The 12,806-nt window shown below is 45.5% G+C and overlaps 2 protein-coding genes across 4 annotated transcripts in view; one reads left to right on the top strand and one right to left on the bottom strand.

Annotated features, from left to right (window-relative positions):
• The window catches only part of ddx59 (DEAD (Asp-Glu-Ala-Asp) box polypeptide 59), a 28,361-nt gene extending 21,607 nt beyond the window's left edge, over nt 1-6,754 (bottom strand). Inside the window, exon 1 of one of the 3 annotated variants that reach the window (XM_072588438.1) lies at nt 6,675-6,754. The gene's annotated coding sequence lies outside the window, so the exon portion shown is untranslated. Of the gene's footprint in view, nt 1-6,418; nt 6,467-6,674 lie in introns of those variants that run through there. The other 2 variants (XM_072588439.1, XM_072588442.1) reach the window with 2 other exon arrangements.
• Nucleotides 6,755-6,876: 122 nt separating this feature from the next.
• fam234b (family with sequence similarity 234 member B) overlaps nt 6,877-12,806 on the top strand; it is a 57,902-nt gene continuing 51,972 nt past the window's right edge. Inside the window, exon 1 of the mRNA XM_072588437.1 lies at nt 6,877-7,141. Coding sequence (XP_072444538.1) covers nt 7,105-7,141 — 37 coding nt within the window. The 5' untranslated portion in view covers nt 6,877-7,104. The remainder of the gene's footprint in view (nt 7,142-12,806) is intronic.

Below are 12,806 nucleotides of genomic sequence, written 5' to 3'. Positions count from 1 at the left end.
AATTGCATGCAATATTCATCTGCAGTATGACATCCCAACTCCTATACTCAATGCTCTGACCAGTAAAGGAAAGCATACCAAATGCCTTCTTCACTATCCTCTTTCTGGATTAGTGGTGCTGGAAGAGCACAGCAGTTCAGGCAGCATCCAAGTAGCTTTGAAATCGACGTTTCGGGCAAAAGCCCTTCATCAGGAATAAAGGCAGTGAGCCTGAAGCGTGGAGAGATAAGCTAGAGGAGGGTGGGAGTGGGGAGAAAGTAGCATAGAGTACAATGGGTGAGTGGGGGAGGGGATGAAGGTGATAGGTCAGGGAGGAGAGGGTGGAGTGGATAGGTGGAAAAGAAGATAGGCAGGTAGGACAAGTCCGGACAAGTCAAGGAGACAGTTACTGAGCTGGAAGTTTAGAACTAGGGTGAGGTGGGGGAAGGGGAAATGAGGAAACTGTTGAAGTCCACATTGATGCCCTGGGGTTGAAGTGTTCCGAGGCGGAAGATGAGGCGTTCTTCCTCCAGGCGTCTGGTGGTGAGGGAGCGGCGGTGAAGGAGGCCCAGGACCTCCATGTCCTCGGCAGAGTGGGAGGGGGAGTTGAAATGTTGGGCCACGGGGCGGTTTGGTTGATTGGTGCGGGTGTCTCGGAGATGTTCCCTAAAGCGCTCTGCTAGGAGGCGCCCAGTCTCCCCAATGTAGAGGAGACCGCATCGGGAGCAACGGATACAATAAATGATATTAGTGAATGTACAAGTAAAACTTTGATGGATGGGGAAGGCTCCTTTAGGGCCTTGGATAGAGGTGAGGGAGGAGGTGTGGGCGCAGGTTTACAGTTCCTGCGGTGGCAGGGCAAAGTGCCAGGATTGGAGGGTGGGTTGCTTGGGGGCGCTGGGCTAAGGTACTAAGGTAACCTTCTTCACTATCCACTGCACCTCTAATTTTGGTGTCATCTGCAAACTTTCTAACGAACCTCCTATGTTCACATCCAAATCATCTATATAAATGAGGAATAGCAGTGGGCCCAGCACCGATCCTTGTGGCACTCCACTGGTCACTGGCCTCCAGTCTGAAAAACAACCCTTCACCACCACCCTCTGTCTTCTACCTTTAAGCCAGTTCTGTCTCCAAATGGCTAGTTCTCCCAATATTCCACGTGATCTAACCTTGCTAATTAGTCTCCCATGGGGAACCTTGTTGAACGCCTTACTGAAGTCCACATACATCACAACCACTGCTCTGCCCTCAATTCTCTTTGTGACTTCTTCAAAAAAAACTCAATCAAGTTAGTGAGACAGGATTTCCCATGCACAAAGCCAGTCCTTGCCTTTCCAAATACACGTAAATCCTGTTTCTCAGAATTCCCTCCAACAACGTGCCCACCACCGACATCAGGCTCACCAGTCCATAGTTCCCTGGCTTTTCCTTACCATCTTTCGTAACTAGCACAACCACGTTAGCCAACCTCCAGTCTTCCAGCACCTCAACTGGAACTTTTGATGATACAAATATCTCAGCAAGGTGCCCAGCAATCACTTCTCTAGCTTCACACAGAGTTCTAGGGTATACACTGATCAGGTCCTGGGGATTTATCCACCTTTATGCGTTCCAATATATCCAGCACCTTCTCTGTAATATGGATTTTTTTTTAAGATGTCACCATCTATTTCCCCACATTTTATATCTTCCAGGTCCTTCTTCACAGTAAACGCTGATACAAAATACTCATGTACTATCTCCTGCTGTTCTACACATAGGCTGCCTTGCTGATCTTTCAGGGGTCCTATTCTGTTCCTTTCATTATTTATTAATGTGGATTCCTAACTACCTCTTCTTCAACAGTTCTGGAATTTTCTCTTCCTATTATTAAACCTACTATTTTCTAAATGACAAAAGACTTCGGAAATCTGAAGTGCAAATGGCTTTGGGAGTCCTAGTGCAGTTGGCTATTAGGAAGGCAACTGCAACATTACATTCATTTCAAGAGGGCTAGAATACTAAATGCACTGCTGAAATTGTACAAGACTCTGGACAGACCACATTTGGAATATTGAGAACAGTTTTGGGACTCATATCTAAGGAAGGATCTGTTGGCATTGGAGGGTGTCCAGAGGAGGTCTACAAGAATGATCACAGGGATGATGGGCTTGTCATATGAGGAGCAGTTGCAGACTCTGGATCTGTACTCAAGGAGTTTCGAAGAATAAAGAGGAACTCATTGTAACTTACTCAATACTGAGAGGCCTGGATAAAGTAGATGTGAAGATTATATTTCCACGAGTAGAACAGACGAGGATACAAGGGCACATTCTCAGAGTGAAGGGACAACCATTTAGAATGGAGATGAGGAATTTCTTTAGCTACAGGGTGGTGAATCTGCAGAACTCATTGCTGCAGAAAGATGTAGATGCCAAATCATTGAGCATATTTAAGACAGAGATAGATAAGTTCTTGATTAGTAGGGGGGAATCAAAGGTTATGGGAAGAAAGCCACACACGAAAGCAACCACCCCAATACACACAAAAGAAGTTGCATCAAGACACTGTTTAAACGGAATGAGGACATACCAGAACCCAAAGGACTAGCCACACTACCATACATCATCAACATTTCTGAACTGACAGCCAGACTACTGCCACCACTAGGAGAAAGTGAGGACTGCTGGAGTACCAGAGTAGAAAAATGTGGTGCTGGAAAACACAGCAGGCCAGGCAGCATCCGAGGAGCAGGAGAATCTGCTCCTCGGATGCTGCCTGGCCTGCTGTGTTTTTACAGCACCACATTTTTCAACTCTGCTACGACCACTGGGACTCATAACAGCACACAAACCAACAGCCACTCTCAGACAACAACTCACCAGAACGAAGGACCCGATACCCAACGTGAGCAAAACCAATGTAGTGTACAAAATCCCATGCAAGGACTGCACAAAACACTACATCGGACAAATAGGAAGACAGCTAACGATCCGTATCCATGAACACCAACTAGCCACGAAACGACACGATCTGCTATCCTTAGTAGCCACACACACAGATGACAAGCAATATGTGTTCAACTGGGACAACACTACTATTATAGGACAAGCCAAACAGAGAACAGCCAGAGAATTCCTAGAGGCATGGCACTCATCCACAGATTCAATCAATAAGCACATCGACCTGGACCCAATATACCAGCCACTACAGCGGACAGCTGGAACTGACAACCGGAAGCGGCAGAGACAGGCCACTATAAATGCCGGAGGAAAGATCACAGAAGCGCTTCACAGGAGGCTCCCAAGCACTGAGGATGTCACCTAGACAGGGGACAAAACGTCTGCAACACAAATTCCCAGCTCGGTGAACAGAACTACAACAACAATTATGGGAAGAAGGCAGGAGAATTGGTTTGAGAAATGTATTAGCCATGATTGAGTGGTGGAGCATACTCAATGGGCCAAATGGCTGAATTCTTCTCCTAAATATTATGGTCTGATTAGAATTCAAATTTCCCAATACTAATAATACACCACAAACCTTCATCATTCAGGTTGACTGTTCAAGTACGAACCAGGCCACATGTTAAAACATTTAGAGGAGAAGTGGAAATTACTGAAGGCAAAGAGAGATTATGAGAAGAGACTGACAGTGAGCATAAAAAGGAATCAAAGTATTTTGTTGCCCTATAGATGGAAGAAATGTACAAAAAGGATGGGAAACAGAAGAAGGATCAAAAGGGATCTCTGTGCGGGGCATGGCTGAAGTAACAAATCTATATTTTGATTTGTTTTTACCAAAGAAAAAATATATTGTAAGAGGAGGAGATTGTGACTCTGGAAGGGAGGTATTTAGAAAAATTAGTTGTACACAGGTTGATAAATCACCAAGACTGGACATAATGGATTAAAGAACTGAGAGAAGCAAGGGAAAAAAATTGCATGTGCACTTGGTCTTAACTGTTCTAAAGTGGTACCCAAACAGGAGGGATTAACAAATATTACCTCTTTTTTGAACAAGGATGTAATGGTAGGCCCAGTAACTACAGCCACAGTTTAATCTCTGTGGTGGGAAAACTTTTGAAAGGATAACCATGGACAAAATTAAGTCACTTAGACAAGTTGGATTAATTAAAGAAAGCCAACACAGATTTATTATTAGCAAATTGTGTTTGATTAACTTCATTACTTTGATGAGTTAACAGAGAGGGATAACAAAGAAAAAACATTGAATTCTAAAAGGAGTTTTGATAATGTGTCAGCAAAATACAAAAGGTTCGGTGCCAGCATGGATTCAAAGTTGGTTAAGTGACAGGGAAGACTTTTCAGATTTGAAGATATACAGGAGGTTTCCCTGAGATCAGTATAAGAATCACTGGTTTTCTTGATATATTTTAAATTACCTAAACATGGCTGAAAAGATCACAACTTCAAGATGTTCAGATAAAACAAAACCTGGAAGTACTATTACATTTGAGAAAAATAGTGACAAATTGCAAATGGCTATAGGCTTGTTGAATGGTCAAACACACAACCCCACAGAAAACGAACAGGAAATGACATCACCATAAACCCCAGGAGCCCCATCCAGGAGAAAGATATAAATAGAAAGCAGGAGACAACAGCTTCGCTTCACTTGGAGATCGCCACTGATGATGTCACCTAGCCAGGTAATGAAACGTCTGGATATCAAACCTACAGCTCAGCAAGCAAACCTACACCCTAAACCACAAACCTTGCAAAAACATAACAACGCAGTTAAAGCGGAAAACTGAAAGGTTACATTTTGGTAGGAAGAACATTACATAGAAGGCTGAGATGGGTCCTGATTGAGGTACACAAAATTATGAGGGGCACAGAGAAGGTAGATAGGAAGAATCCTTTTCCCTTGGTAGAGGGATCAAAAACCAGAAAGCATAGATTTATGAATAAAGGGCAGGAGATTCAGAGGGGGTTTCAGGAAGATTTTTTCACCCAGAGCATGGTGGTTATCTGGAACCTGCTGCCTGAGTAGGTGATAGAGGTAGGAACCATCACAACATTTAAGAAGCGATTAGATGAGCACTTGAAGTGCCACAGCAAACAAGGCTATCGGCCAAATGCTGAAAAATGGGACTAGAGAGAAAGGTGCTTGAAAGTCGTTGTGGACATGATGGGCCAAAAGACCCCTTTCAATTCTATAAAACTCTATTAGAGTTAAATGAATGTTTAATAATGTGTAATTCTAAAGAGGCAACAAGAAACCTGGAAGTATATATAGAAAAATAATTGAAGGGCAGAACAGAGCAAGTTGAGAAAATGGGTCAAAAGGCATAAGGGATCCTAGCCTTTATATGAGAGCTGAAAATGTGTTGCTGGAAAAGCGCAGCAGGTCAGGCAGCATCCAAGGAGCAGGAGAATCGACGTTTCGGGCATAAGCCCTTCTTCTGGAACGTCGATTCTCCTGCTCCTTGGATGCTGCCTGACCTGCTGCGCTTTTCCAGCAACACATTTTCAGCTCTGATCTCCAGCATCTGCAATCCTCACTTTCTCCTTTATATGAGAGCATTGAGTACAAAAAGATGAAAATTACAGTAAACCTTTATGTACACTGGTTTGGTTTTACTGGAGTAGTGTGAAAAAATTGGGACACAACACGGTAAGGCGGCTGTCAAGAGTGACCTTGATAAATAGATCTGGTGATGAGAAATTTCATTTCCATGAATAAAATGGTGAAGCTGTGATTGTTGTCCTCAGAGAAAAGGAGGCGGTGAGGAAATATTTAAAATCAAAAAGGGCCTCAGCAAAGTACATGGAGAGTGACCCATACCCTTTCATCACATGGCTAAAGCAGCAATGGTGACTTCAAGGAAACACTATCTAAATCTCGTGTGGTTAGGATCTGTAAAATTTCACTGGAAAGTGTGATGAAAGAAAATTCAATAATGATTTTCAAAGAGAATTAGATAGCTGTCTGAAAACAAATGGCAGGGCTACATGTTAAATTCTCTGCCCCAGAAAGTGGCTTGAGGGCAAAACAGTGAATGTTTTAAGGTGTTAAATAGAGTGCTTAGGACTCAAGGAATCAAATGCTGCAAGGAGAAAGGTTACTGAATTGGATGATCAGTCATGATCATATTTTATGGCGAAGAGGCTCAAGGGACATGGCCTACTCCTTTTTTGCTTTGTTTCTAGATCAAATACATACAGCACAGAGATAGGCCACTTTGCCCATCTTGTCTATGCTGGTGTTTATATTACACAAGAGTCTCCTTTTGTTTCAGTAAAACAAGGGGAGTGGAACTAGCCAAGTAGTTCTGATCAGTTTCTGAGGAAGGGTCTCTGGAGCAGAAACGTTAACTCGGATTTCTCTCAACAGATACTGGCAGTTTTTCCAAAACAAAATCTGGTTTTTTTTGTTGGGGGGGGGGGGGGGTGCATTTCTAAACTTTTTAAATCAACCTGTTGGGACATACCTCCGTGTTGGGCGGGACTCGAAGCGAGACTTCGGTAGGGACACTTCCAGCTCATCCTCCCCCCTCCCCCCCCCCTCCCTCCCCTCCTCCTCCTCCTCCTCCTCCCCTCCTCCTCCCTTCCTCCCTCCTCAGGCCAAAGGAGACAGAGTGAGAATGAAAATCCCCCCCCAAACTGAGAGACAGGATCCCGGCCTGTGGTCTAGCAGCCACCTCCACCCCGCGGTCCGAGGCCTCACTTTCGCACAGAGACACTCACTCGTTTGCCACCGGCTTGCTCCCCTCCACAACTTCGGAAAGCCGCGCTCCAAGTGGGGTGGGGTGGGGTGGGGTGGGGTGGGGCCGGGGGCCGGGGGCCGGGGGCCGGGGGCCGGGGGGGGGAACGTTCGTCGCCTCGATACGTTCCGCTCGTCCCGCGATGAATGTGACTCTCCGGCGAGCCACTGGGTGCGCGCGGGAAATCGGTCCGGACTGACCGGCCGCTCCACTGGCAAACCCCATGAGGGACTGGAACGCGTTCGGATTGCACATAAAGCGGGCGGTCAGATCCGGGCGGGAAATCCAATTGCTTTTCGACCAACAAAGGCCGTGGGCTCGGTTTGTTTTCAAATCTGTTTGACCGCAGCCGGGACTACAACTCCCAAGAGGCTTTGCGGGGCTCCACGCATGCGCGGCGACGGCGTGCCAAGATGGCGGCGGCTCTGTCCCGGGCGCTGAAGCTTCCAGGTGAGCGCAGCTTCAATTATAATGTCACGGTCAGGAGAGGTTACCTCTGTTTATCTGAACCCATAAACCGTGTCTATATCTACTCAGACGGAGAGATTTATTTTTGCAGTCTATTTTATGTTATACTTTTATAAAAAAATACATTGACGGAATGTGGGCGTCAATGGCCAGACCAGTATTTATTAGCCACCTTTTATTGCTCTGAACTCAGCCACATCACTATGGGTCTGGAGTCACCTCAGGATGGCAGTTTCCGCCCCTCAAGGACAATGTTGAACCAAATGTTCCCCGCCCCCAGTCCACAGGGGTTTCGTTTACCAGAATATTATCAAGGTCTCTAGATGAACAGTTTCGCGATAGCACTTACTGCTGTGAGAACAGAAGCTGTGTAAACGTGTCACACTTTTTAATGATGTTCCAGTCTCTTCTGAAGGTCACTTGCTCCCCACAACATCCTTAACAGCAACATTATAGCTCGCTACATAGAGCAGAGGAAGGAGTGATCCTGAGCCTTGGGTTGGTCACCAAATCCCACATTTTAATTCAATCAATGAAATTTTGAATTGAAGGCTAGTTTCAGTAATATATATGGTGGTATATAAGGTCAATATCCTCTGCCATTTCCACCACCTACAAACAAACCCCACCACTAGGGATATATTTCCCTTCCCACTTTGACTGGGACAACACATTCATCCCAGGACAGGCTAAACAGGGACACAAGATTCTGAATTAGAGTGGTGCTGGTTCAGGCAGCATCCATGGAGCAGGAAAATCGACGTTTCAGGCAAAAGCCCTTCATCAGGAATCCAGCATCTGCAGTCATTGTTTTTACCTAAACAGAGACACACCTGGGAATTCCTGGAAAACCAAAACTCCATCAATAAACCACACCAATTTGGACCCCATTTACCAACTCCTGAGAAAAAAAACAGGAAATCACCCTCCCTTAAGAGACCAAGACACCCAAATTGAAAGTGAGCATACCACCAGCGCTTCACAGAGGCTCACTGATGATGTTGCCTAGGATGGTGATAAAATATCTGAAAACAAACCTTCCAGCTCAGCAAGCAAACTTATAACCTGAACCTCAACCTGAGCTACAAATCTTCTCAGAAATTGCAAAGAGTTGGGAGCTGATATTCTGACGGAGGCAGTGGGAGGCAGTTGCCTATTGGTATTATTGCTGGATTGTTAATTCAGAGAGGAGAAAGTGAGGACTGCAGATGCTGGAGATCAGAGCTGAAAATGTGTTGCTGGAAAAGTGGAGCAGGAGAATCGACGTTTCAGGAATGAGGAAAGTGTGCCCAGCAGGCTAAGAAAAAAGGTAGGGAGGAGGGACTTAGGGGAGGGGCGTTGGAAATGCGATAGATGGAAGGAGGTTAAGGTGAGGGTCATAGGCCGGAGTAGGGGTGGGAGCGGAGAGGTCAGGAAGATGATTGCAGGTTAGGAAGGTGATGCTGAGTTCGAGAGTTGGGACTGAGACAAGGTGGGGGGAGGGGAAATGAGGAAACTGGAAAAATCTGAGTTTATCCCAATTCCTTCACCTCCGCCACATCTGCTCCCAGGAGGACCAGTTCCAATACCATACAATCCAGATGGCCTCCTTCTTCAAAGACCGCAATTTCCCCCCAGACGTGATCGATGATGCTCTCCACCGCATCTCCTCCACTTCCCGCTCCTCCGACCTTGAGCCCCGCCCCTCCAATCGCCACCAGGACAGAACCCCACTGGTCCTCACCTACCACCCCACCAACCTCCACATACATCGTATCATCCGTCATCATTTCCACCACCTCCAAACGGACCCCACCACCAGGGATATATTTCCCTCCCCTCCCCTATCAGCGTTCCGAAGAGACCACTCCCTCCATGACTCCCTCGTCAGATCCACACCCCCCACCAATCCAACCTCCACTCCCGGCACCTTCCCCTGCAACCGCAAGAAATGCAAAACGTGCGCCCACACCTCCCCCCTTACTTCCCTCCAAGGCCCCAAGGGATCCTTCCATATCTGCCACAAATTCACCTGCACCTCCACACACATCATTTACTGCATCCGCTGCACCCGATGTGGCCTCCTCTATATTGGGGAGACAGGCCGCCTACTTGCGGAACGTTTCAGAGAACACCTCTGGGACACCCGAACCAACCAACCCAACCACTCCGTGGCTCAACGCTTCAACTCCCCCTCCCACTCCACCAAGGACATGCAGGTCCTTGGACTCCTCCATCGCCAGACCATAGCAATACGACGGCTGGAGGAAGAGCGCCTCATCTTCCGCCTAGGAACCCTCCAACCACAAGGGATGAACTCAGATTTCTCCAGTTTCCTCATTTCCCCTCCCCCCACCTTGTCTCAGTCCTAACCCTCGAACTCAGCACCACCTTCCTAACCTGCAATCAGCATCCTGACCCCTCCACCCTCACCTTAACCTCCTTCCACCTATCACATTTCCAACACCCCTCCCCCAAGTCCCTCCTCCCTACCTTTTACCTTAGCCTGCTGGGCACACTTTCCTCATTCCTGAAGAAGGGCTGATGCCTGAAACGTCGATTCTCCTGCTCCTTGGATGCTGCCTGACCTGCTGCACTTTTCCAGCAACACATTTTCAGCTGTTAATCCAGAGATCCAACTAATGTTCAGGGGACCCACCACGGTAGATGGTGTAATTTGAAATCAGTAAAATTTGGAAGTAAGAACTGAAAAACCCCATCTGGTTCATTCATGTCCTTTAGGGAAAGAAACTGCCATCCTTACCTGGTCTGGCCTACATGTGATTCCAGACCCCACAGCATTATGGTTAACTCTTACGTATCCTCTGGGCAATTAGGGATGCGCAATAAATACTGGCCTGGCCACTGACACCTCATCCTGGGAATGAATTTAAAAAAAGGCAGGCAATTTTATTTAGGAAGTATTTGGATGTAGGAGACAGCAAGGGGATGAAGTGGATACAGAAAGGCCACAAGGGAGCTGGGGTGCAGCACAGAGGTCACAAAGGTGCTGGAGGGAGGGCAGCAGAAAGTCGGTGAGTGGCATTAGGAGACCTATAAAAGAGCTCCCAGAAGTGGGAGGGAGATAGTGTGTTCACAAGGGAGCGAGGTGTATGACAGGGAGTCTGTAAGAGAGCTTAATGCTGCATATGTTCAGTACTGAACACTGTGGATGTTGTTGAAATGAATTCTGTGCTCGTTGTTAAATTAAAATCCAAGATGACTTAAAAAGAGTCCTAAATGCCTGGCTAAAATATTCCGTCTTTGTGACTATGCAAGCTGTCCATCTCTATGACTCTGACTCTAGAAACACACCAACTGTGAACTCACCAATCTGAAAGGTGTCTTTAGGGTTATGGCTTTTTGTGCACAAAAGTATGACATTTTATTTTGGGGAAAAAAATTGTTACCATTTGCCAACTTAAAAACTGTGATGTCTCAAAAATTAGTGCTTTATTTCTGTGTTGTGGTTTTAATTTTATTTGAGTTTTGATAATTATTGAAGACATTGACGTTTTCTTCAAGTTCTGCAGTCTGAATGCCCTTAACGTTAACATAAACACGCTAGGTAATGTTATTAAGTGACTGTATCATCCTTTCTTAAAAAAGGAATCAAAATGAAAAGTAGCCCAATGAAAATTACAAATTAGCCCTCAAAAATAAAAGTTTTATACCCTGTTGATGGAGGGTTTATGAGGACTTGTGATGTCTTCTCTCCAGCCCATAAGAGACAGCAGCAGATATGAGCCATTCAGCCCATAGGGTCTTCACCATTCAATGAGATTTTGGCTGATCTGATGATCTGCAACACCACTTTCCTGTCTTTTCCCCATAATGCTTGATTCCCTTAATGATTACAAAACCTGCCAATGTCAGCCTCGAATATCCTTATTGATCCAGCATCATCAACTCTCAGCTCTAAAGAATTCCACAGATACACTAACCCCTGAGAGAAGAAATTCCTCCTCCTCCTTTGTTTTAAATGTGTGACCCTCTTGTTCTGAGTTGATGCCCACCGGTTCTGCAGTCTTCCGAAAGGGAAAACAACCTTTCTGCAGCTACCCTGTCAATTCACCAAAGAATGTTCTGTATTTCTTTAAGGTCACATCTCATTCTTCTAAACTTCAACAAGAACCAGCCTAGTCTATTCAATATCTCTTCATAAGGCAGTCCATCCGAACCTCAGCCCAGCAAACCTTCTGTGGACTGCCTCTAATATCAAATATCTTTCCTTAGATAAGTGCACCAAAACTGTTTGCAGTTTACCAACTAATTATTGGTTGCACAGTTTCAGCAAAACCTTCCTACTTTGATACTCCATTCCCTTTGAAATAAAGACGAACATTCTGTTTGTCTCCCCCATTACTGTGGACTTGGATGCCACCTTTTTTGTGGGCATCACTGGCTGGTCCACTATTTATTGCTCTAATTGCCCAGAGGGCAGTTAAGAGTTAACCACAATGCTGTGTGTCTGGAGTCACACGTAGGCCAGGCCAGGCAAGAATGGCAGGTTTCCTTCCCTGAAGGACATTAGTGAGCCAGATGTTTTTTTCCAACAATTGACAATATTACGGAGACTCTCTCTCTCTCTCCATCTCTCTCTCTCTCTCTCTCTCCATCTCTCTCTCTCTCTCTCTCTCTCTCTCTCTCCATCTCTCTCTCTCTCTCTCTCTCCATCTCTCTCTCTCTCTTTTTCTCTCTCTCTCTCTCTCTCGATAGATTCGGGATCAGTTCCTGTGGACTGGAGGGTGGCTAATGTTGTACCACTTTTTAAGAAAGGTGGCGGAGAGAGAAAACAGCAAATTATAGACCAGTTAGTCTGACCTCAGTGGTGGGAAAGGTGCTGGAGTCTATTATAACGGATGAAATTACGACACATCTGGATAGTAGTAACAGAATAGGTCAGAGTCAGCATGAATTTATGAAGGGGAAATCATGCTTGACTAATCTTCTGGAATTTTTTGAAGATGTAACTCTGAAGATGGATGAGGGAGATCCAGTAGATGTAGTGTACCTGGACTTTCAGAAAGCTTTTGATAAAGTCCCACATAGGAGGTTAGTGAGTAAAATTAGGGCGCATGGTATGGGGGCAAAGTACTAACGTGGATTGAACCTGGAATGGCGGGATTACCTTACACTGAAAGTTGGTTGGCTGATAGGAAACAAAGAGTAGTGATAAACGGCTCCATTTCGGAATGGCAGGCAGTGACCGGTGGGGTATCGCAGGGATCAGTGCTGGGACCGCAGCTTGTTACAATATATGTTAATGGTATAGAAGATGGTATTAGCAATAACATTAGCAAATTTGCTGATGATACTAAGCTGGGTGGCAGGGTGAAATGTGATGAGGATGTTAGGAGATTACAAGGTGACCTGGACAAGTTAGGTGAGTGGTCAGATGTATGGCAGATGCAGTTGTATATTATAGAGACTAGGAGTCCTTGTGTACATTATGGAAAATATGATTCAAGAATAAAGCACCTCTCTTTTAAGTCAGGGATTAGATTTTCCTTTCTCTCAATCATCTATGTGTGGAATTCTTATCTCCAAACAGGAATGGAGACTGGATCTTTCAACTTTAGTTGAGGGTAAGTTAAAGAGCTTTTTGATAGCTAATGGAGTTGAGGACAGTTGGCACGCAGGGAAGTGAGGTTGAGACCACAACCCT

The sequence above is a fragment of the Chiloscyllium punctatum genome, chromosome 18, assembly GCF_047496795.1.
Source record: "Chiloscyllium punctatum isolate Juve2018m chromosome 18, sChiPun1.3, whole genome shotgun sequence".
Classification (NCBI taxonomy): Eukaryota; Metazoa; Chordata; class Chondrichthyes; order Orectolobiformes; family Hemiscylliidae; genus Chiloscyllium; species Chiloscyllium punctatum.
Note: the sequence above shows the minus strand (reverse complement) of the source record. Positions and strands in the feature narration are given on the sequence as shown.